Here is a 22861-nt window from a genome sequence, read left to right on the forward strand (position 1 = left end):
GCCCGCGTTTCGCTTCTCACTTCGCCTCCGTCTCTTTTTCCTTTGTTGTTGTTCCGGTCTCTGTCGTTGTTGGAGGAGGGGGGCAGGGGCGGCTTCGGACGGGCAAACAAAAAAAAAGAAAGAAACACAGACACAAAAAAAAAGACAGACAGACAGAGAGGCCGTTCAACACATGCGCAGGAAGTTTGAGCGCTGACGAGCAAAATCCATTAGAGAGAGCGAAGAGAAAGCGCGCGCGAGTGAGCAAGGCGCGCATGCACGCTAAGAGGAGGGGAGGACAAAGAACGACAGCGGCCGGGTCTCACTCGTCATCGCCCATGGGCAGCGGCGCGTTCGCCATGGCCTGCTGCTCCGCCTCCAGCGCGGCCACCTGCTCTGCCGTAAGAGCAACCACATCTGTGTCCAGCATCGGCACCTCCACCAGCATCAGCTCAGGATCGTTGGCCAGCTTCTTCGCCAGCCACACGAACGGTTTCTCAAAGTTGTAGTTGGACTTGGCCGAGATATCGTAGTACTGCAGCCCCTTCTTGCGGTGGAAGGTGATCATCTTCGCCTTCACCTGACGGTCCGCGCAGTCTACCTTGTTGCCTACCAAGACGATGGGAATGTTGTCGCACACGCGCGTGATGTCGCGGTACCAGTTCGGCACGTTCTTGTACGTGTTGCGGCTCGTGACATCAAACATAATGATGGCGCACTGGCCTTCCACGTAGTAGCCATCGCGCAGACCACCGAACTTCTCCTGGCCGGCAGTATCCCAGCAGTTGAAGCAGATCTTGCCACGGTTCGTGTGGAAGGTCAGCGGGTGCACATCGACACCAACGGTGGCGACGTAGCGCTTCTCGAACTCGCCGGTCAGGTGACGCTTCACGAAAGTCGTCTTACCCGTGCCACCGTCGCCGACCAAGATCAGCTTGAAGCTGGCAACGCAGTCCGAGGGTGCCTGTTGCATGATGGACAAATCGTGCGGAAAGAGGAAAGAAGCAGGTAGAAGCTATCTATAAAAATGCCGACCCCAAACAGGAAACAAAAGAGAGCGTTTGTTACAGGGACAACGTGGGCGGATTCCGCGAGGGAGGATAGACTTAGTTTTGTATGGCAGACTCTTCTATCGACGGCGCCCGAGCAGTAGGAGGGGGGAGAGGGAGACAGGGAGTGAGGGCCAAGAGAAGGACGTATGGTGAAATAGAGGACGCACACGCGCGCAACGGCACAAACACAAGTGTGTGCAGAGAGTTCGAGAGGTGAGAAGGATATTCCGGGGGACTCACAGAAAACAAACAGAGGGAAGGGGTCGATAGAGAGGAGGGGGGGATGTGGCTCGCACATACACACACGCACCTTCAATCAACGTGCCCGCATTTGGCGTACACCACCACCATCAGGGAATGGGGGTGGGGAGGAGGATCGGTGCTGACACTACATCTTCCCCTAGGAGATCAAGTGAACAAAAAGCAGCATCTACGGTTTCCTGTGCTTTTTCTTCTCTGTGTCGCATGGGTGGAGAGGGAGAAGTAAGAGGACAGGAGAGAGGGCAGGTGGACATGCGCGTTGGAGCGTGTCGCCCTCCCCCCAAAGCCACCTTTGCTCTCGTTTCTTCACTTTCAATGTTCAGGAAAGGAGGAAGGGCGGAAATATCACACATATGCACACACATACGCACACACACGCACACATTCAAACACCGAAGCAGACTGGCAGGAGCACTCGAGTGCATTCGTGCGTGAGAGGGGGTTTGGGAGAAGGGGAGGGAAGTGGAATGGGGCCCAAAGAAGAGAAGGAGGGGCCGTGTCCACAGCATGTGTGTGTGTATGTCTGTGTGTGTTTGCGTATGCGTGTGCCATCATACGAGAGAGCTGGAGAGGACCCGAACCTGAAAACCTAAAAAAAAGAACGGGGAGGAAGAGCACAATGATCTCCGTCTATAGAACATCAGTCAACACTGCATGCGCCATGCTTGTGCTGTTGCTTGATCACGCATGGAGCAAGAGGGAAAAGCGGGGCGTGGTGGCAGCGTGCCTTGATCTTCCATCACCTCGTGAGCTTATCGCTACCGTCTCTCTCCTGTCACCTGCCCGCGTCGGCGCAAAGAGGCAGCTGCAGAGAGAGAGAGAGATGATATGCGCATCAGAGCGAGGAATACAAGGGCCCGTAGCTTGAAAATACGCAGCATCAGCAAGTAAAGGAGAAGACGCAGCGCACACCATCCATCAAGCAGGGCGCGCAGCACGCACACACAGCGACAGGCCTACACATACAAGCACATGCTGTACTCGCATCCTCCAACACACACAGCGCTGGAAGCTGTGCAGAGCTCATCCATCTAGCACATACAAACACACACACAAGCAGCCCTGATTAGCGAGGTGTGACTGCCCACAGTGAGCGTCCGCTCTGGCGCGTTCCTACGAGTGCACAGGTGATCGCAAAAGCGCCGCAGCTGCAGTATACACCTAAATGTCACTGTCATCAGATCCGCTGTAGTCGCTGGAGTCGTCACTGCTAAACTCGCCGCTACTCGTCGAGGTGGACAACTCACTGCTGTCTGGTTCGGAGGAAGAGTCGCTTTCGGCAGGATTGTTGGCGAGAAGCCGCGAACGCTCGCCTCCCGCGGCAGGCGGCCGCGCGCCTGTCGCCACTCGCGGCCGACGCATCTGGTTCACAAGCGATTCGTCCTCCTCATCGTGGTTGTCCTCATCGCTGTTCACGGCGCCGTCGCGAACGAGTGGACCGCGGCTGTGGCCAATGGCGTTCTGCGGTCGCCGCCGCTGCTGTTGCTTTTGACCGCGCTGCTGACGCGGCCTGCTGTCGTCGGTGTCGCTCCCTTCATCACCCGAGGTGGACTCGTCGCCGCTGCTATCCTCTTCGGCGGCGTTGCGGATGCGCACCCCGCCATTCACGCGCGGGGCGTTTTCGTACCCATCGTCTTCGTCATCGCTCATCGCCGGCGTCAGGCTCCCGCCACCGCCGCCGCGACGTCCACTCGGACGGCGCGCCATGCTGTCCGCCCGGATGTTCTTCAGCTCCTCCTTGCGCAGCCGCTCCCGCATCACCTTCAGCTTTGTCTCCTGCTCCTCGAGCATGGCATCCTCTTTGGCGTTGTACTTGGCGATCTGGTGCTCCAGAAACTCCAAGTTGCGGTACTGCTCGAGATAGTCGACGAATTGTGCATGCAGCTTCTTCTCGTGGTTCTCGTACTCTTTGAGGAAGGCGGGGTTAGTGGCCATTGCGCTTTTGTACTGCTTTTGGGCGCGCTCTAGGTGTGCCTTCTTGTTCTCGATCTTTTGCTCCAAGTTGCTCTCGTCCGCGCTGAGGTTGACGATGCTTTGCTGATACTGGTCCACCTCCTGGGTGACGTTGGTGAGCAGCTCCCGCAGACGACGCTCGAACTCGCCGACCTCGGTGGCGCGAGACAAGATGCGCTGGCGGTCACCGCGCGAGTTCAGCTCTCCCTCGACCAAGAAGAAGAGACTGCTGCCGTCCGCCGTCAGTTCGCTGCACAGTTGCTGCACCGCCTTGGCGTCGCTCACGTTCTTCTGCGCCGCCATCTGCTGCAGTGCGGTGAAGTCGGGCTCCTCGGTGTCCGTCGCCTTCATCGCCTTCTTCAGCACATTCGCGAGCTTCAGCATCTCCTGCACGGCGTGCCCGTCCGCCTGGTAGAGCTTCTTCACGTTGAGCTTGATTCTCCCCTTGGCGAGGGCGACCTCACACACCTGCTTGAAGAACGTCACGCGGTTATGCTCCCGCTCAATGTTGAACGTCACCTCCGCAGATGGCTCATAGCGGGTGATAAGCCAGTGAATACAGTCGGCGACCAGCTCTACATTCGGCTCGCGGAATGACTCCATGCTTATCAGCTGTGGATAGCCGAGGAGACGCATTGTCTCCGAAAAAGAGCGCAACTCACGAAAGGACATTGCCCTCCCCCTCCTCCTGCTCCTCCTCCACACACGCACACACAGACAGACACACAGACGCGCTTGGCAAAGGCGCAAAAGAAAAGAAGTGAGGTGAGAGTACAGTCTATTAGCGGTTGCACGGGTCGCTCAGTCACGATGGGGCTGCCGCACAGGGAAGGCTTCTGCGCACACGCTCAGACAGGCAGCACGCACCTCGCTCAAGCACACACGCACACACATCAACGCGGGCGCGAGCGAGGAGTAGCGCTCGTAGAGGTGGACGAGAGAGACGGAGAGAAGGAGAGGGGGGAATGAACGTCGTTAGCGAGCGAAAAGACATGCGACGAGTCATCAGAAGCGAATGGGCCGATGCACCGCACCTCGACACGGCACGCTTACTATCACGTGCAACTGCAAAGAGAGTCCAAGTGCGGCGAGGGCACAGCTGGCCCACCATCACCGCAAGAGCCGAGACGTTAAATGTCGTTAGCGGTGCAACCTTCTTTCTTTTCCGGGGAGGGGGAGAAAAGTTTCGCTTTCCTCCGTGCAGGTTTCACTTCAGTATTGGACGATGGTTCAGCATGCGGCACACAGACACGCGCACGCGAGAGCACACAGTCATGCGCACCATGAGTGTGTGATCAAGAAAAGAGAAATGGAGGAGTCGACACGATTTGTGTATGCACAGCATTGACGTCCAGTGTGTTCTTGTGGTATGTGCATACTCGTGCGTGCGTGCAAGCGGGGGAATGCGTGAGAAACCACTTCTGCTTGCGAGTGGCTCGTGGGCAAAGACCTTTCTTGATACGCCTCATACAAGGAAAACGGCGCGAGTAGCGGCAGCGGGAGGGTCACTCGCCTCCTCACCGTCGTCGTCACCGGCGCTGCCACGGCGCTTGTTTCTCTTCTCAGCAGCCTCCTTGCTGCGGGACGAGCCTGACGCCTTGCCTTTTCTCCCACCTGAGGTGGCCTTCTTCGCTGCCCGATCCGGCGACACTGTGGGTGTTGATGCCGCGTTCACGTCGCTCACAGCATCATCATCTTCTGCCGCGTCGATGGAGAGAGCTGCAGCGCGGCTCGTGGTCGTCGATGACAGCGTTCGAGAAGCGGTAAAGCTACTTGCTCCAGCGGAAATGCTGTGAACATCATCATCGTCATCCAGCTTGAACTCCTCAATAGGTGCACTGGCGCTCACCTTATTCTGTTCACTAAAGATGTCGTCAAAGTCGAGATCGAGCAAATCCGTCGCTGCTCCACTCTTGCAAGGCTTGCCAGAGCCATCCGAAGCGCTACGATACGCGGAGTGACCGATACTGCTGCTGTCTGCGTGCCCCGCTGAAGCGGAGTGCGACACATCGGCCAAGAGGAACGTGTCATCCAAGCTAAGCGCGGCCCTTTCCTGCGCCTGCCGCGCTGTGTGCTCGCGCAAGAGCTGCTTCGCCTCCGCGTCGAAAAAGCGCGGCACGAGCTGCTCGCGCGGCGCCATTTCATCGTCGCCGTAGCGAAGCAGAGTGTGATACAGAGCGTCCCACGTCATACGAGCGTCGTTGCCGGCCCGATGCGCCGGTAGCGTTGGAGGGATGTGCAGCCACTGCACGAGATCCACAAGCTTCCACGACGGCGGATGCTTATCTATGGTGACAGGACGTCGACGGTGTGCATCGCGAATGAGGTGAATTGTGTCGCCGAAGACAAAACTGGGCGGCAGCTCCATGTGGAACTTCTCGAGTGTCCACTTGATCAGCGACACATCCGCCAGCTTTCCACCGTGGGAAAGCAGCAGGATGCGCTCCTCGGAGCCAGAAATCTCGTCTGGCTGCGGTGTCTGGACAAAATTAAGAAACTGCTGCCACGCCTCAACAAACGGGATACCCTCCTTTTCCAGCATCATGTCCGTAATGTGCGTCAGCTCCTCGACACCCGGGCCCTGCTTGCGGCCGCAGACAGGTTGAACGAGGCATGAAAACGTTTCGTCGAGAAGCGGTGAGTACAGTCCCAGCTCCGTGATGTCCTCCGTCGGTCCATCTGCCGTAAACACCGGCGGCCCAGTAAACTCCATGTCAAATGTGAAAACGCGGAACGGGACAGAGAGGTACAGCTCGTACACAATCCTCTTCGTGAGCTGAGTGCACAACCGCCCATCCATGGCCAGGAGCTTCCCCTCAGTGATACCGAGACTCTCCAGCTGCCGCTCGCAGTGCTCCAGCAGGAAGCCGCGTTGGATTGGAAGCGACGGTGTCATGCCTAGTTGTATCTGTGTGAGCGCTTCAAGGGGGTTCAGTTGGCCCTTTAACACGACCGACGCTTTTCGGCGTAGCGTCGCGTGTGACCGTCGCAGCATTGAGTGTGGGATCAGAAAATCTGAGTGAAAGGAGGGGGGGACAATGTAGGGAGTTGACAACGACAGAAGAGAAAAAAAACGCTTGAAACGATCTCTGTGAAGAGCCGCTCCGTACGGCACGAAATGCGCGTATTTTTGCTTGGCAGGCTTCGAAATTGTAACAACGCCGCAGGGCAGATGAGCGTGGGTCAGATAAGAGAAGCAGTCAGAGATTGCGCGCGTGAGAGCAGGCAAGACTGAAAGCAAAGACAAACGGGATCACCTTGCCTGTGCGGTGCAGTCTTACTCACCTTTCTTTCTACTCTGATAAACCTCCCTCTCTGGCACCTACACTACAATGCCAGTCGAAGGCGTGGTACACGCAAAAAAAAAGCGGGGCAGGCACCTATGGGACGGTGTGGGTGTGGTCGCGGTGCAGGCAAAGGAATGTTCACCGCTACCAGCTCTTACCACTCAGCACATAGGCAACGTGACTGTGTGCACCGCTATTCTTACCCTCCTCTTCTTTCATGTGGGGCCGCATAGACAGACGGAAGGCGATGCGCAGGAGCAGGCGAGGCACACGCAGCACACAGCACATGGGAGGAAAGCGGGAAACAAAAGGAAAGAGGGGAGCAAATCGGTACACAGGAAAGAGAGCCAAGGGATAAGAAGGTAGACGAGGAGGAGCAGAGAAGAGAGAAAAGGTGGGGAAGGGCTGAGGCCGTGGTTCAACAGAGAGCAATGGTAGTGGCAGAGGCAGCTCGTGATAGTGCGTTTCTCTTCCGAAGAATTCGATCGACTTCGACGCCTCCTTCGTTTCACGAGCGCGTTATCAGGGCGAGGGAGGGAGCAAGAGCCTTGTGCAGACCCGAGATGAAGCCGGGGGAACGGCAACACTCAAAAAGAAGAGGTGTACGGGTGGAAAAAGAACAACAGTCATTATCACCCCCTCCCATCACATTCACCTCCACTTCTCTTGCAACGCGCGTGAGCGAAAGATTAACAGCACCGGCAAGAGAACACTTACTCCTTCACACGCTCACACACGCACGCACGTTGATAGGCGCTGCCTCTTATGCCTCGCCCCCTCCCCTCCCTTTTGTCTTTTGTGTGTGTGTGTGTGCGCGCGCGCAATTCATATTTTTTTTTTGATTTGGCTTCTCAGCGCAGAGGGTGTAAATTATATAGAGAGATCGAGAGAGAGGAAACAAAACAAGCGGGGGAGTGAGAGAAAAGGAATGACGTCATACGCGGCGGATGCGGTCCACAAGCTCGATAAGGTAATGAAAGAAGACAAATAACACAGAACAAAACAGAAAAGAAAAAAGGAGAAGACTCGTAGTCTAGATCGTGGTTTCCTTTTGTGTGTATGCACAGGGGTGCGAATATACAAAAAAGGTGAAAAGGGTGGGCAAAATAATATATAATATGCATAGTATATATAGACAGGCGTTTGTTCCCGCATACGATCCATGACTTTCTGTCTTTGACTGCTCTTCCTTTTCTTGTTTGTTGTATTTTTCCCTTTTCCTCCGTATCTCTTCACTGCAGGCCGTATAGTAGAGTGTTTCACCCCTACCTTCCCTTTCCCTCTCTTTCGAAAGTCAGCACAAGGGACACACAGGCGCAGGCGAAGGCACAGACGCATGCACAAACGCCTCAGAAAGTGGGTGTGTGTCTGGGACAGAAGAGAGAGAGAAGGGTGAGTGGAGAAGATCAGCACAGGCATATCGATCAAGAGCATTGTGAAAGAGATAAGGTAAAGAGACACTCAACATGATCAAAGCAAAAAGCACAAAAACAGACCAAAAAAAGAGGAAGTGAGACTTTCACACACACAGACCTTGCTGGTACCTTACCGCCACCTCACAGGCCCACACAGCCCCTCTCACAGTCGCTCATGGAGAGGCCTTCGGTTTGTTGTTTTGTGACTTCACCGGATGGCATCATCAAGTGCTGTGGGAGAGTTTCACCGCTTCCACGTCGACACTCATGTGGAGCTTTTCCTTTCGCCGTCACAGTACACTCGCGGAGCAAGTTAGGAGGAGGAAGGGCGAGGGAAGAGAAAGACGGATGGAAGACAAAAAAAGAACGGCACAAAAGGGGGTGGCGGAAAAAAAGTACGAGAAGGCGCATGAACGAAAACGCAGAGAGAGAGCAAGCAACAAAAAAGGCGGAAAACGCACACAAGCCTTGTATATTGTTTCATTTCTCTACTTCCTCTCGCTTTCTCCCCGCCTCCTCCCCCTCCTCGTCCCACCCCCTTCGTCTTCCGTTTTTGCTGTCTTCGATGGTCCCTTTCAGAAATACAAAACGGGAAAAAGAAAAGGGGTCAGGGCAGAAGGTTCGTGCTTTCGTTTCGCTTCTCTCTGCGTCGTCTCTTCTTGTTTCTTCACTTCTTTCTTTGTGCATGTGTGTGTATGTGTGGGTGTGGGTGTGGGTAAAGAGCTGAAATCAAAAACACGGCGACGCCGGTGACACGCTTCTTGATCGATCGAGCAGGTAAAAAAAGCGAAGGGATAACACAAGAGAGGAAAAAAAAGAAAGAGAAGAGGAGAAACAACGGCCAGCACAGGCACACAAACACACACACACACACAAGCAAAGAACCACAACAGATGAAGAACGAAGGGGTAGCAGAAGAACCGGAAAAGAAAGAGGAGGAGCCCATAGGTAGTAGGGGAGGGAGAGGTGGCATGAGGGAGAGACAGAGAGAGAGACGTCGCGTTTGAACGCCGCTTTCACGTCTTCTGCCGTCATCACCACTGTTAGGAACGCACGCAAACACACACACGTATAAAAAAAGCACGTGCGAGAGAGAGATTCTCCGGCCGTTCAAACCAAATGTATAGCAGCGGCAAAGGGAAGGGTCGAGAGCGGCAGAAAGCGCAAAAGCGGCATGACGCGAGCACGTGGCGGGGAAGAGCTGCTCACGAGTGGAGTCGGGAGGGCATGAAAAGAGAAAGAAGGGAGAGGAGAGAACCGATAGAAAGAGAGGTAGACACCAAAACCTCAAAGGAGCGAGAGAGTAACGTCCACACACACACACTCCCACAAGTGCACCAGTATTGTCTCCGTCATATATTTTTTTGGTTTGTGACGGGTTTACTGAACGTTGCTGCACCTCGATTCGCTCACTCCTTTGAGAAGCAGGAGAGAACAGTGCAAGAGAGGAGGGATCAGAAAGAAAAAGGGAAACAAGCGAGAAGAAAAGCATGGTGAAGAGAGAGAAGCGCGAGTCTACACAAACATACGCACCAGTGAAGGAAAACACGCACACGCACACGACTGCGCATAAGAGCAACACAACGGAGAGGTTGAAAAGAACAAAGAAAGGCCACCGAGAAAGGGAGCGCGGTAATCCACAACAGAGAACACGAAAAGATATTTTGTGTTTCAACGTCTCCACTCTGCCACAAAACACGAGCTTAGCGCACCTCTACCCCTGGCCCTGCAACAGGCCCCCACACCGCGTGGCGCCAAGCAGCCGTAGACACGCGCCGCTGCAGAAATGCGCCGACCCAGTCAGCGAAGCGCGGCCTCCGCCCCAGACCCTCTACCCGCCCTCCCCGCCCCGCAAGGGCGCCCCTCACGGCCGCTCGCCTTGTGCCCGGTCGCCACGTCGCGCATCCCTCCGGGCGCCTCGGGCTCCCCGAGCCAGGGCGCGGTGAGGGCCGGGTGAGATACGTTCGGGTCAGGGCGGCATACTGCCCATCATATGGTTCGCACAAACACGTTCACAGCTGCAGGCCTCCCCCACGCAGCGCCATCCAGGACATGACCGCCGACACCCGTAGCGATAAATCGCTCTGACTTCGCTACGTCGTAGGTACCTGACCCTGGCACCACGAGGGGTGGTCCGGCACTGACAGGGATAGGGGGAGGGGCTGCCTGGCTTCCCCGCAGAGAGTGGGTACTGAACCCTGGATACCACGCTGGGGAGGCCGGCATCGGACACTGAAAAGACGGGAGAACAAAAAAGAAAAAAGATCGCGGAAGAGGTGGCAATACGATCAAGCCAAGATAGGAGGAGAGGTCAGCCATCGCAGTTGGAAGAGCACGTGAGAGGGAAAGAAAGACGGTGACGCAAAGTGAAATCGGGAAGCATTGGAAGAAACGAACAAAAAAAGACTATCAGTACACACACTCTTGAGTTCACGTCCGCCTTCGCCTGTAAGTTCTTGTTATACAGGGTTGTCTCTCTCCCTTCCCCCTTCCTCTTTGCGGATGCCCTGCACCATCGCTGCCGCTTCTATCCGTCGTGAAAGACGAAGAAGTGGCGCAAGGAGAGACTTCACAAAGAAGCGGTGGGTGAAAGGCTGCATAACACACAGAAACCAAGGGGAAAGAGGCGGAAGACGGAGAATCTACTCTTGTCTGAGAGCAAGGGATATGTATGCGCGTGTGTACCTATATATATGGGCTGATGGGAGTGTTGAGGAACGTGAAATAGAGAGCAGGAAAAAGTACAACCCGAAAAAGAGCTTTTCGTGATAACCCAGGAGCGAAACGCAAGAATCCAAAGAGAGAAGGTAGACAAGCGAATTCCTGTCTGACACCCACACGCAGCCACGGTCACATATTGCGTGTCCACACATAAACGGAGAGGCGAAGAGGGTGCAGCTTGACGTTCCAAATCTGAAGATCAGCCACGAGATGTGCAGGGCAGATTCCCCCTGCACGCACATCCAACTGCATTCGAACCTTCCCTATTTGTGAGGCTCAGGTGGTGGTGGAGGGCAACGCGCGTGCAGATCCGTGTTACTAGCGCCCATGTGATGTTAAACTCATCACAGAAAGACTTGAATCATACCCCTGTGGAGGAGGTGGAAAAGAAAGAGAGAGAGACAGGGGACCGGACAAGTACTACACAAGTGCTATGTAAAAGAGAGACTTAAAGTAGGCGAGAAAAAAAAAACAGGAGGAGAAATGAAATACAAAAATCAAAAAGGAAAAGGCGCAAGGAAGAAAGAGTAAACATAATTGGAGCTAAAATGTGCAAAAAAAAAGAATGAAAAAGAAGAGGTAGGGAAGAAGGAAGGATCTCTGCCTTTTTTCTTTGCTTCGCATTTTTCTTTTGGGGGATTTTGCGTGATTGATAAGAACCGCATGCGGAGACTCGCAGTAGTGGGCATGGTAGTAGTCATTGCAGTGGGAAGAAAGGCCGCACACATACACAAAAAAAAAAAGAGCACCCACACAACCAGAAACAGAGAAGTACGCACGAAAAAAAAAAACGGGAAGAAGAGTGGCAATGAGGCAAAGCAGTATCGAAGAAGGTGCGAAATGGCGAGAGGGGTAAAGGGATGAAAAAAAAAGAAGAGGTAAAAGGATGGATGGGATATCACAGAAGATAGAAGCGAACTAAAGGGAGAAAAAGTGGAGGGGTAGGGGATACATATGTCAGGCAGAAAAATCAAGCAAGAGAGACACAAACGTGGCTACGCATTTGGCAGCAGGGGAGAGACAGAGAGCAAAGGAAAAAGGAAAGACGAAGATGCAAAGAAGCTCCTTGTACGACCCCGCCCTCTTCCCCAACTCCGTTTCTACCAGAAACTGAGGAAAAGCAAGAAAAGGGGGAGGAACGGACAAGGCGCTGTCTTCTCTGCGTGTTCGGATAGTTTCATCTTACCAAGTCACTGTTCCTTTTACTTCTATGCTCATTGAAACTTGCAGGTGCAGTTACCCGCAGGGCTGCTGTTGCGTGATGCAGGTTCTCCGAAGCACCCATTGCTGCCATTCCTTCTCAGCAGCCTCCTCGATCGCAGAGGACCATGTGGTGGCAGAAGAGGTAAATGAAGGCATCAGCTTTGATGTCCTACGCACTGCCTCCTCGCGCGTCAGCGTCTCTCCTGTGAGAAGGTTCAAGTACAGAACAGCTGGCTTTTGAGCTGCAGAGTGAGGGGGTACGGACACCGCCATGTCTTCGGTGCACGCATCATTACATGGCCACCCCAGCACCTCCACGATGTCCAAACCTCCGAAAACGTACGGGCGGGAGGGGGTGAGAAGGCCCAAGCGCACGTGCAGGTACAGATTGCCGTTTCCGCTGCTTGCATCATCGTCACACACACTGCTGTCCCTTGTGTTTGTCGGGCTGTCGTCAGCCACGTGCAGCCGCTTTCGCTGGCAGTAATGCGCTCGCGCCACGGATAACGGAGCCAGCCGAGGCAGCCTTGTCGAGAACGAGTCAAGTCCGACACGATTCCACGCCAGCGACCGCCTCCGGAGCGTCAGAGGCTCAGGCAGAAGCTGACTCAGGGTGTACTGGGGCACAAAGGAGGATGCAGAGGATAGTGCATGATCTTGCGGAGCGGTTTCCCATGCACTGATCAGCGGGCCGAGCAACGCCGCCCTGCGCTGCGGCTGAACAACCACCCAGTCGCCAACCTGGAGGTCGCAGTCGGCATCAAAGTTGGGCAGGTAGCCGTACATGTCCACCAACGAAAGAAACGGTGGAATTGCTGTCATTGTGCGGAGAAAAAGAAAACAAAGCAAGAGAAGAAACAAACAAAAAACTAGGGGTGTTATAAAGATATCTGTTAGGTATTCAGTGGTGTGTAGATACCTGTGCGCGTGTGCGTGTATGACTACTGAAGCCAATAACAACGATAGAGGTGGTGTATCGTGTATTGATCAATCGCGGCTCGCAAAGACGATCGCCTCAGGCAGCGACATGCACGGACGCTCAGAGACACAATCTTCACACTTTCTGCTGTTTCCCTTTCCTTTTCCTGCGCGCACAACAGAAGTAGAGTGGAGCAGAGAAAAAGAAAGAAAGTCACTTGTGTCTGTTACTGGTGGTGGTATTGCGTACTACTTCTCTGACGAGAGAGAGCGTGCAATGCAAAGATGGAAAAAACGGGTGGAGAAAAGAGGGAAAAGCAAAGGGCACCACAAACAGCGAAGACAAGAGTCAAAAAAAAAAAGAACCAACGAAATCGAAAGTTCGAAGAAAAGCCGACAAGAGATCTGGAATATGCCGTGAATGCGTGAGTCGATACGTGTGAGGCAGCACGAGAGACAGCAAGGGGGAGGCAGAAAGAGATCAAAGCAAAATGGAAAAGGCACCCGCACGCACACACACACACGCAAACCAGTAAAGAGAGAAACAAAAGTGAACAGGGAAAAAGAATGAAGTAGGTGCGCACGATGAGAGAAAACAAGAGCAAAACGAAAAAATAATATATATATATATATATATATATGTGTGTGTAGCTAAAACGGAAAGGGAAGCCCAAAGGGGGGAGGAGGGAGGGGCAGATCAATGAAAGCAAAAAAGGAAAAGGATGAAAAACAGTGTGAAACAAATAAGATAGAAACAGCGATGAAACTAAGCACTGGAGAAACCAAAAAAGAATTGTGTATGGGAAGAGAATCACTGAGATACATGAACACACGCACTCGCCTGTGTCTGGTAGAATCTCGCTGAGTGAACGGTGTGGAGGATTCGCTGTTACTGTTCCACCAAGCCACAAGGTTGCTGCCGACGCAGCTGGAAAGGAAGGGAAAGAGAGTGTGGGTGCACCTCTGACTGATCTATAGCCTTACGAGCGATGACGAAGAGGAAGAAAAAAAGTGCAGGGGCTTCGCAGTGCCAGCTCGTGTCTCACAAATGCTAGCTTTGTTCCACACACACACACACGCACGCACGCACGCGCACGCAGAACGTACACGAGGAGCACCCTGCAAAAGAGTTTCTTCTTTAGGGTTGAAGAGAGGCGCGTTCGTAGAAAGCGAGGGTGGGGAGCAGTGTCGTCTTTTGGTGTGAAAGCGGCTATGTTCTCGATAGAGATCTTGAGCTAAATGGAAGGCAAAAAAAAAAACACAAGCACACCGAAAAATGCTAAAAAGGACGCGCGTGGCAAAGAGGGAAGACGAGCGTGAGAAGAAGTGAGTAAAGCGCTTTGAAAGGGGTGATTCGGAAGCGAGAACGCTGATGGTTGTTTTTTTTTGTATTCGCTTTTGCGTGAGCTGCGCTTCTTCTGCGCTTGATTCGTCGACCTCGGTATGACGGTCGTGTGTGTACGTGTGCGTGGCGCAAGCGTCGAGTCGGAAACGGGGGAGAGAAATAAGACAGAGGAGGGACGAAAAAGAAACCATGTGAGGCGTAGATCATTTCGGGGCACATGCGCTGGCACGTACGGGCCGCAGTCGTTGCTCTCGAGCCTTCACCCCCCCCCCGATTCCAGCAGTGCCAATGTGGCCCTCAGCACCGGAACAGCAAAGCACGCGCAGTCGTACGTATCGATCGAGGCAACAGCCTGTTTCAAATCGAAACTTTCGGCAAACAATGCAAAACGCAGTTTCTCATTATGACGCTGTCGGCGAACCTTTACACCTCTGTGTTCCATACACCATTCCTCAACCCCCTCTCCCCAGGCTAAGGTGTTCTCCTTATGTTGTACGTTTTCTTTTGAAATCCGTTCATTCGATAACAGGTGCGAAAATGAAACTGAGGGCAAAAAAGGGGGGACGGGCAACACGTGCATGTAAAGCGATACAAAACGCGCAGGATAGCGAAGCGAACCCAGGAAGTAAGAAAGGCAGAGACGGCAGTGAGAGGTGAGAAGGCAGAAAACACGCATGAAATTCACTCTAAAAATGGAGAGCGATGAGCAAAATGGAAACAGTGGCAAGCACACACCTTCCTTTCATGTGCACCTGGAAAGTAAATTGGAACGGTGACCCTGATTGCTATGAAAAAAAGGTGCAAGTGGCGCCCTGAGCAGAGTGCGGAGGAGGCGGGTGCCAACACCAAAAAGGTTCACATACGTGCCATCCCCCGCCCTCTTGCTCTGCTACCCGATTGGCACGATGAGTGCACAGGGAGCCCATGAAAGCGTGCGATACCTCTCCTCACTACCACACAACACGGCGACCACTGCATTCTCTTCGTCTCCCCTCCCTTTTTTTTTGTCCCCCCCCCACGCGACGGCAGCTCTTGTGACGCGCCACTGCCTCTCCCTGGGGGAAAAGAAGAGGGGGCGGGGCTCTCCCCCGTCCTGCTCCACACACACACACAAACAGCAGCGGTCGCTTTTGAGCCTTTGGTACGAAAAGGACGGTAAAAGAGATCTGCACATCCAAATGCGTGGATTATGCGAAGACAGCCAAGCGTAAAGGAAGGCTGCAGCAAAGAAAGAAGGGGCGCCGACAGATACAACAAAGAGATGGTTCCTCTACAAGAGCGCGTAGCAAATGATGTACATGGGTCCGCCGATGGCCAGCGTCACAATGAGCAGGAAAATAATCACCACTACTACTTTCTCTACAGGCTCATATTCGTCAAACGCAACCTCCCGACCCAAACGCTTGATGATGCGGTGGATCGCGTTGCACTGCCTCACGGTGGCTGGCGGCACCTCGGTGTAGTGCTTGGAGGTGTCCTGTGGCGGGTACGGCCTCCGGTTACGGTGAACAGTCGTGGCAGTGGCGTACATTTCTGGATTCCTGGCGTCTAAGCCACGGGACACCTTTTTCGATAGGATTTAGAGCTCCAGAGCGAGTGAGACACGAATCTTTCGAAGCTGCGCGTAAAGAATGTGCTGTGGCTTTGAGAGGACTGCGTGAGCCAGATTGAACTGCTTTAGCATTTTCTTTTTTTGTGTGTGCAAAGAATCCCAAAAGATTCTCGAGCGAGTGAAGTGCACGTGAAAAGGCGAGGAGAAGAGCAGGAGAACACGTTGAGGACGAGTGAACGTGAGCAACGGTACGAGGCACGGCATAAGGCACACACACACACAAATTAGCGATTAGGTATTCGAGCAAGTCGGCATGTGGGCGCCACGACACTCATCCAGAGCTACAACTGAGGACATACGCATCGTAGACTGAGAGCGTGTCAGAAGACGCCTCGATCCCTACTGCGAAGTGACTGATGTGTGACAACTTTGGTAGCATCCTTGCCGCCTCTGTGCCTCTGCCTCAAGCGTGGGAAATCGCTCTGGAGCTGTTCAGTGGCAAACGTGTGCAGAAGACCTTCTTGATGGCAGTCCTCAGGAAATGGAAGGGCGACGCGCGAACACGAACGGAGCTCATTGTGGCGTTCTCAGCGGAATGGCGCTCTCCTCTTTCTTTCCCTTGTTTACCCGAGCAAGCGCTCCTTCCTCGCGTTTCTCGTATGTCGCCTCCTTTTTCACAACGCGTCTATTTCTCTGCCATACAGCATGGGCACAACGCCCCTTCCTCCCTCCCACCCGGCCCAGCCACAGGCCCCCACACCGCGTGGCGCCAAGCAGCCGTAGACACGCGCCGCTGCAGAAATGCGCCGACCCAGTCAGCGAAGCGCGGCCTCCGCCCCAGACCCTCTACCCGCCCTCCCCGCCCCGCAAGGGCGCCCCTCACGGCCGCTCGCCTTGTGCCCGGTCGCCACGTCGCGCATCCCTCCGGGCGCCTCGGGCTCCCCGAGCCAGGGCGCGGTGAGGGCCGGGTGAGATACGTTCGGGTCAGGGCGGCATACTGCCCATCATATGGTTCGCACAAACACGTTCACAGCTGCAGGCCTCCCCCACGCAGCGCCATCCAGGACATGACCGCCGACACCCGTAGCGATAAATCGCTGACTTCGCTACGTCGTAGGTACCTGACCCTGGCACCACGAGGGGTGGTCCGGCACTGACAGGGATAGGGGGAGGGGCTGCCTGGCTTCCCCGCAGAGAGTGGGTACTGAACCCTGGATACCACACCCTAAAGTGTCCCCCGTCATCAGGGTTCTCACTTAATACGGGGAAAAAAGAGCCCGGTCTTTTGCACATATGCCTTCCAGCCAGCGTGACGGCTCATCCGGATGTCCTTGGCGAGCATCGATGGAAGAAAAAGACCCGTCCAGATCGTCAGTAAGATCACCCACGAGCTCGTGCGACCCGAAACAAAGGCAAAGGACCCATAGATCATCACCTCACCAAGGTAGTTGGGGTTTCGCGTGCGGGCAAAGAAGCCGTTTGTAATGAGGCCTTTACGCTCTCGCAGCACGAAGTATTTCTGCCCATCCGCCCCCATCATGATCGCGAGGCCGACAGCGTACACCACTGTCGCGGCACAGAGAGCGACGTTCGATCGCTCTGCGCCTTGCATGATGGCGTTGTAGGCAATCATCCAGTAAGGGCCAAGCACCGCCGCGAAGGCGGCAATGGCGCTCCCGATGGTGATCTTTAGATCCCACCGTGGGTCCGGGAAGACCAGGTGCTTCAGGTACCAGCAGAGCCCGTAGCTGCCGTGCAAGGCGGTGTAAGTCGTCGCAGTTGCAGAGAAGTTTCCAGACCTCCACATCATGGCACTGCAGACAAAAAGCGTCGTGCATTTTTGAAAATTGATGACGTGAGCAAGCTTGATGCACCGTGGTCCACCAAGGAAGGAGGTGGAGAGGTAGTCACTGAAACCCATCCATTTGCGCACAAACCGTTGAAACAGAGACTCCGGCGCCTGTTTCTTCGGCTCCTCCTCGACTGCGGTGCCTGACTGAGGTCTGGCACGGTCTTGTGCAGACATGGTAGAAGGTTACCCTTCGAGGCAATTTCTCTAAGAAAACGACAATCAAAAGGAGCCTGTGAAGAGCAGCGGCTTGAGAGTATCCTTGTCAGCTCCTCTGTGTGTGCGTGCGTGTTTTGCTTTTCTGCAACCGTATGCAAGGGATGTAAGAATGGCAACAACCGAACTGCAAAATGCGAGCTCGCTACCTCCCTGCCATTTGCGTAGGCCGAAAGGACACAAAACAATAAACGAGAGAGTAACGGTAAGGGGCAAGTGAGTTCAGCAGGGGGTTAACCATAATTGCACAATGAACGCCCGAATATCGCACACGACGCTCGGGCCCAAAGGACAGGCACACGATGCAACTACAGAGTGCATGTACTTCCGTCCAAAGAAACCACGGAGAAGAAATCAGCCAGAAGGCTGCGCTTGCTCGGCCTCCTTGAGCAAAGGGAAAAAAGATGTCGTGGTGATTGGACATGATCTTCCTTAGTCTCTGTAGAAAAAATGCGGGCAGAAAGCTGCGCTCATAGCAGCTTGAGCAAAGGCCCCAGTAGCGTTTGCTGTTGCACCACCTGTGTCTAGTGTGCGAATCGGCTATACAACGCTACCGAAGCCGCCTTTGATGTGCTTGAGAAGCACATTCATCACCTGCTCTCGATCGTTGATGTCGTTGAGCTCGTCGTGGAGGCCCTTCAAGCCGCTGCCACGCTCCATGAAGGAGGACAAAGCATAGTCTTTCCCAATGCGGTGGTCCGTCACACGATTCTGCGGGTAATTGTACGTTCGCATCTTGTCAGAGCGCTCCCCGCTGCTCCATTGGTTTTGCCACGCTTTGTGGAGAGAACTGTTCTGCTCCTTCACACGCTGCACCAGAATCTGCTGCGCTACCGTCTGCAGTGCGAGCTCTTTGTTTCCGAGGGCCGAGCGGGACTGGTGACACTTGACGGATATACCAGAGGGCTTGTGCGTGAGCACCACGCAGTTGGAGCTGCTCTGCATCCCCTGTCCGCCGGGGCCAGAGCCGCGAACAAAGTCGATCTTGCAGTCGCTTTCGTGAACGTCAACCGATACCGGATCCAGCACAGGCATCATGGTGAAAACTGCGGTGGAGGTCTGCATCTTTCCTGCGGCGTCTGTCACCGGCACGCGCTGAACTTTGTGCACGCCGATCTCGTGGCGCATGTTGCGATAGACCCCTTCCCCGCAAACCTGAAACTCGTTAGAGTTGGCGGCTTCACTGCCGTCGTCCTTAACCACCGGACGAACCTTCCAGTTGCGAAACTCTGTCGCATACATGCGATACATTTCCGCCAGCTCTGCGGCAAACAGACTCGCCTCCTCACCTCCAGCCTTCCCTTCAACGTTGATATTCCAGACATTCGTCACGGACCCTACCAAATCATCAGACCCGATCCGGCGCTCCATCACCGCATTAACCTCACCCTCCAGCACCCGGAGCTGGTCCGTGAGTGTGGCGATGTCCTCCTTGGCCATGTCAAAAATCTCCTCATCTTCCCTACTGCGCACGCTCTTGGACTGTAGCTGATCGTGCAGCGTCACATTTTCATCCAACTGCCGCAGCACAGCACACACCTTCTCTGCGATGTCAAGCTCGTCACGGTACTTGGTATTCCACCTCACGTAGTCGAACGGGGAGTTATCCACGCAGTTGACAAGGGCGTTAACTTTAGTGTCGCTCACGGAGTCCTCCTGCCACTTTTCCAGCGCAATCCGCTTCTCATGAAGGCGGATCAGGTACTCGGTAACGAGAGGGTGATGAATGAAACCGATCAGCGCTCGTGTGTTCTCCTTGAGCGCCCAGTCGCAATACTCAGCTTTCACGGCGGAAAGCTTTTTGACACCGCCTTGTGTGCCGCCAGCCCCGAACAGCAGCCGCGCCGTCCACCACAGCATTCACTCAGTAAAGCGCCAGACCGCGCAGGTCGATAAGACGTGCTGTGGAGCTGTACACCTAACGAGACGAGGAAAGTGAAGATGGAGAACATTTCACTCGCAACGCTCCTTCAGGAAGAATAAGAGAGACTGAGAGCATAACAGAGGAGCTCAAAAGGGCACACCTCAAAGTAAAGCGAGCCAAGAGAGACAAGAGCCATCCATAAGGCCATCTGGTGTCCACCGCTCTCTTGCACTCGTTGCACACTGTGCGTGCGAGAAGAGTGGAGCCTCGGCTTTGTTCCCAAACGCCCCGCAGGCAAGAGAAAGTTAAACATTTCTTTTGTGGTCTTCAGTTTTCTGGCTACCACCTTTGAAGGCGCCGAAAACGGGTATGGTACATGTCAAACTAAAAGTAGAAAAAGAAGCACTGCCGTCGCGAGAAGCAAACGGTGTGCAGCACTATGATACATTCATCGCCCAGCACATTCACTATATGCACACATGTTCAACACTCCGCTGAGACAACGAAAGGCAGGCCGGAAACTCGGTACATTTTAGAGAAGAAAGAACTGCTGAGCGCGAGATCCGCTAGCCAGCTCATCAGTTGTCAACAGAGTCCACGAACTCTTGGAACTGCTTGTACGTAATGTCCCCGTTTTCGTCCTCGACACCGTCGAAAAGCAGAGACACCAGTGTATCCTCGTCATTCTTGTTCATGTTGAAGTGCAGTACAGTGTTGAGGGAGATGCGAAACGTGTTGCGGTTGAGTCTCGAATTGGCGCTATGATCGCTCAACAAGCGAAACTGCTCTTGCACACTTCCCTTTCGCTGAATAAGCTTGAACTGCAGCACATCACGGAGCTGCTTGCGTCGCTGCTTCTCTTCGGAAGCGGTGGCGGCAAGTTTCAGCTGATCATTCTTGGTCATGTTTACGCTGCGGATAGACCGAGTTGTAAGGGAGGCCTCGTCCATCGAATCAGAAGAAACGTCCACAATTTGAAGGAAGTCGTCGTAGTTGATCACGCCATTGGTGCCAGGGGACAAGTTCTGCACAACCAGAAGCGCCTCTTCGTCAGTGATGCTGCAGCTGCACGCACGCAGAAACTCCTTCACCTGAGCGTAGCCAAGAGTGCCTTGTGGTGCAAGCGCAAGAAATGCCTCGTTTGCGCGAGAGAACTTAAGATTCAGCTGCTGCTTCAACAGCACCACGAGGCACTTGATGCGGTCCTCGGTGACGACCTTGTCAGTGCCATCGAGAATTCTCTGCGTTCCCGCGTCGAGGCCAGTGAGCAGGAATGGACGCCGATAAATTTCGATCACCCGACCTACCTGAAAATCATCAGGAGTGAATGGTACCGTGGTCCCATTCAGCATGTCCTTTCGGTGCGCTCCCTTTGCAAGAAATCGGCCCCCCAACATGCCCGAATTTCGCTTCGGCTTTTCGAAGATCTCCAGCTCCCTGGTTTCACAATGAAATGAAACCACAAACTCTCTGCTTTCGTCGCCGGCAACAATCGGTTTGGCAAGCTTTGCGGAAAACTTCATCACTCGCCCAGATTCGCGCTGCGCCATCTCATCGTCGACCCTTGCCGGCTTGCCAACCAAAGAGAGCCAGTTGCTTCGCGTTTCACGCTCGCTACCGAACCCGTTCGGCGGAGGCGGGTAGAAGACCGAGGTCTGCTTCTTCGGTGTCTCAAAAGGGGCGATATCTATAGCGTCCCTGATGATTACCTGGTACTTCTCTCTGACGTAATTGCGGGTGAAAGAGTCACTGTCGTACACATAAAACGGCTTCCCGTAAATCATATATGTTTCGCCGACTTGAATATCCTCGGGGCACAAATAATCGTTTTTCATCAGCTTGCCGTACGTATGCTGCTGATACCTGCTCTGCGTCAAGTCGGCGGACGGGTGTGGGATTCGCTGGCGGTGAATCAAGATCGGCCCTCCCCATCGGCCGCTGTTCTCTGGCCTACGTTCGGCAATCTCAATTGTGTTGTTTTCCAGAAATACTCTAATGACACAGTAGTGTAAGTCACCGCTAAGGTTGCCGCGATCATCCCAGAGCGCCAAATAGGTCAAATGCTCGTTGATCTTATTCTTCAAGAACTCCTTCGTGATTGCAATATCCTCTGTAGAATGCTTCGTGTAAATACCCGTTAGCTGCTGCTCGATGGCGCGCTTGCGGTCCATATCGTCTGAGGTCACCACTCGTTTCGTCGACCTTTCCGCCGAGGCCGCAGCTGCGCGGCTGAAAGAATCCTGCGGAATGCTCTGCGCATCCGGAACGTCCTTCTCCAGAACCTCGCGAAAGTAACGGCGGCTCCGTTTGTCCATATCGACGATGTAGAACGTCTGGCCGTAAATGTTCACAGAATCCCCGATTCGAAAGTCACTAAGAAGAAGCAGATCATTAGGGTTCCGCATGTCTTTGGGAACCTGACGCCGAGAAAGGATTTTCGACTCACCCAGGCCGCTGTTCCTCTGGCCAATTTCAGTGATAGAAAGACTATCATCCTTTACAAAAAAGCTGATGCACACCTTGCGCACACGCTCTTTCTCTGCGCAGCTCTCTGAGACATCTTCGGTAAAGTACCCCAGCATTCGAACGACAAAATCATCTAAATCCTCTTTGGTGAAATCCTCAGAGAACCACCCCTTCCATACAGCCGCTTCGTCCTCGGCAGCAGCAGCCTCAGCGGCGGTGCGAGACATTTCGAATGGTTGGCCATTGTAGCAGTATTTTGTGTGAGGTGCGTGGTCTGTTTTCCTCTCGAGAAGCAAGTTATGGCTTTTTCTCAATGAGCTTCGATTGATGGGGTCGTCGTGAAAATCGGCGCCGATTGCCAACGGCAAATTTTCGCTTTGCGGTGCATGTGCAAAGTGCTTCTCCGGCTGCGTTCGAGCAACACTGTTCTTCATCTTTGTTGCGTTGCTTAACCGTCACAGCTGCTTATCTACTCTTTGATGATCTACTCCTATTGCTGTGTGCCAGCACGGGTGTGTATATGCCTTAGCAGAGGTCAGAGCCTCAGTGTTTACAAGACAAAGAAAGCGATTTTGTAAGTTACTGCAATAAAAGCAAGAGCAGCATGACGATCCGAAAAGCGTGCTGAGAGCCCTCGACGGTGAAGACGATGCGCAGTAACAATATTTCTTCACCAGATCCTTTTTTTTTTCGCTGTACACGCTTTTGCCTTTCAACGCGTGTATTTCTCTGCCATACAGCATGGGCACAACGCCCCTTCCTCCCTCCCACCCGGCCCAG

The 22861-nt window shown here is 53.9% G+C and overlaps 7 protein-coding genes across 7 annotated transcripts; all 7 read right to left on the bottom strand.

Moving 5' to 3' along the window:
- Window positions 1–301: 301 nt before the first annotated feature.
- LDBPK_251460 (GTP-binding protein, putative) lies at window positions 302–952 on the bottom strand (the record flags this gene model as incomplete). Its single annotated transcript, XM_003861428.1, has 1 exon — window positions 302–952. One exon carries the CDS (start codon window positions 950–952, stop codon window positions 302–304), a length of 651 nt encoding a protein of 216 aa, XP_003861476.1.
- A 1501-nt stretch (window positions 953–2453) lies between these two features.
- On the bottom strand, window positions 2454–3917 carry LDBPK_251470 (hypothetical protein, conserved; the record flags this gene model as incomplete). Its single annotated transcript, XM_003861429.1, has 1 exon — window positions 2454–3917. The coding sequence occupies one exon, from the start codon at window positions 3915–3917 to the stop codon at window positions 2454–2456; it is 1464 nt and encodes a 487-aa protein (XP_003861477.1).
- Window positions 3918–4710: 793 nt separating this feature from the next.
- LDBPK_251480 (hypothetical protein, conserved) lies at window positions 4711–6240 on the bottom strand (the record flags this gene model as incomplete). The annotated part of the gene is made up of 1 exon (XM_003861430.1): window positions 4711–6240. The coding sequence occupies one exon, from the start codon at window positions 6238–6240 to the stop codon at window positions 4711–4713; it is 1530 nt and encodes a 509-aa protein (XP_003861478.1).
- A 5664-nt stretch (window positions 6241–11904) lies between these two features.
- On the bottom strand, window positions 11905–12693 carry LDBPK_251490 (hypothetical protein, conserved; the record flags this gene model as incomplete). Its single annotated transcript, XM_003861431.1, has 1 exon — window positions 11905–12693. The coding sequence occupies one exon, from the start codon at window positions 12691–12693 to the stop codon at window positions 11905–11907; it is 789 nt and encodes a 262-aa protein (XP_003861479.1).
- A 4245-nt stretch (window positions 12694–16938) lies between these two features.
- LDBPK_251500 (hypothetical protein, conserved) lies at window positions 16939–17712 on the bottom strand (the record flags this gene model as incomplete). Its single annotated transcript, XM_003861432.1, has 1 exon — window positions 16939–17712. The coding sequence occupies one exon, from the start codon at window positions 17710–17712 to the stop codon at window positions 16939–16941; it is 774 nt and encodes a 257-aa protein (XP_003861480.1).
- Window positions 17713–18291: 579 nt separating this feature from the next.
- Window positions 18292–19611, bottom strand: LDBPK_251510 (peptide chain release factor-like protein; the record flags this gene model as incomplete). The annotated part of the gene is made up of 1 exon (XM_003861433.1): window positions 18292–19611. The coding sequence occupies one exon, from the start codon at window positions 19609–19611 to the stop codon at window positions 18292–18294; it is 1320 nt and encodes a 439-aa protein (XP_003861481.1).
- Window positions 19612–20193: 582 nt separating this feature from the next.
- Window positions 20194–22515, bottom strand: LDBPK_251520 (hypothetical protein, conserved; the record flags this gene model as incomplete). The annotated part of the gene is made up of 1 exon (XM_003861434.1): window positions 20194–22515. One exon carries the CDS (start codon window positions 22513–22515, stop codon window positions 20194–20196), a length of 2322 nt encoding a protein of 773 aa, XP_003861482.1.
- Window positions 22516–22861: the final 346 nt, after the last annotated feature.

The sequence above is a fragment of the Leishmania donovani genome, chromosome 25 (assembly GCF_000227135.1).
Source record: "Leishmania donovani BPK282A1 complete genome, chromosome 25".
NCBI classification, from domain to species: Eukaryota; Euglenozoa; class Kinetoplastea; order Trypanosomatida; family Trypanosomatidae; genus Leishmania; species Leishmania donovani.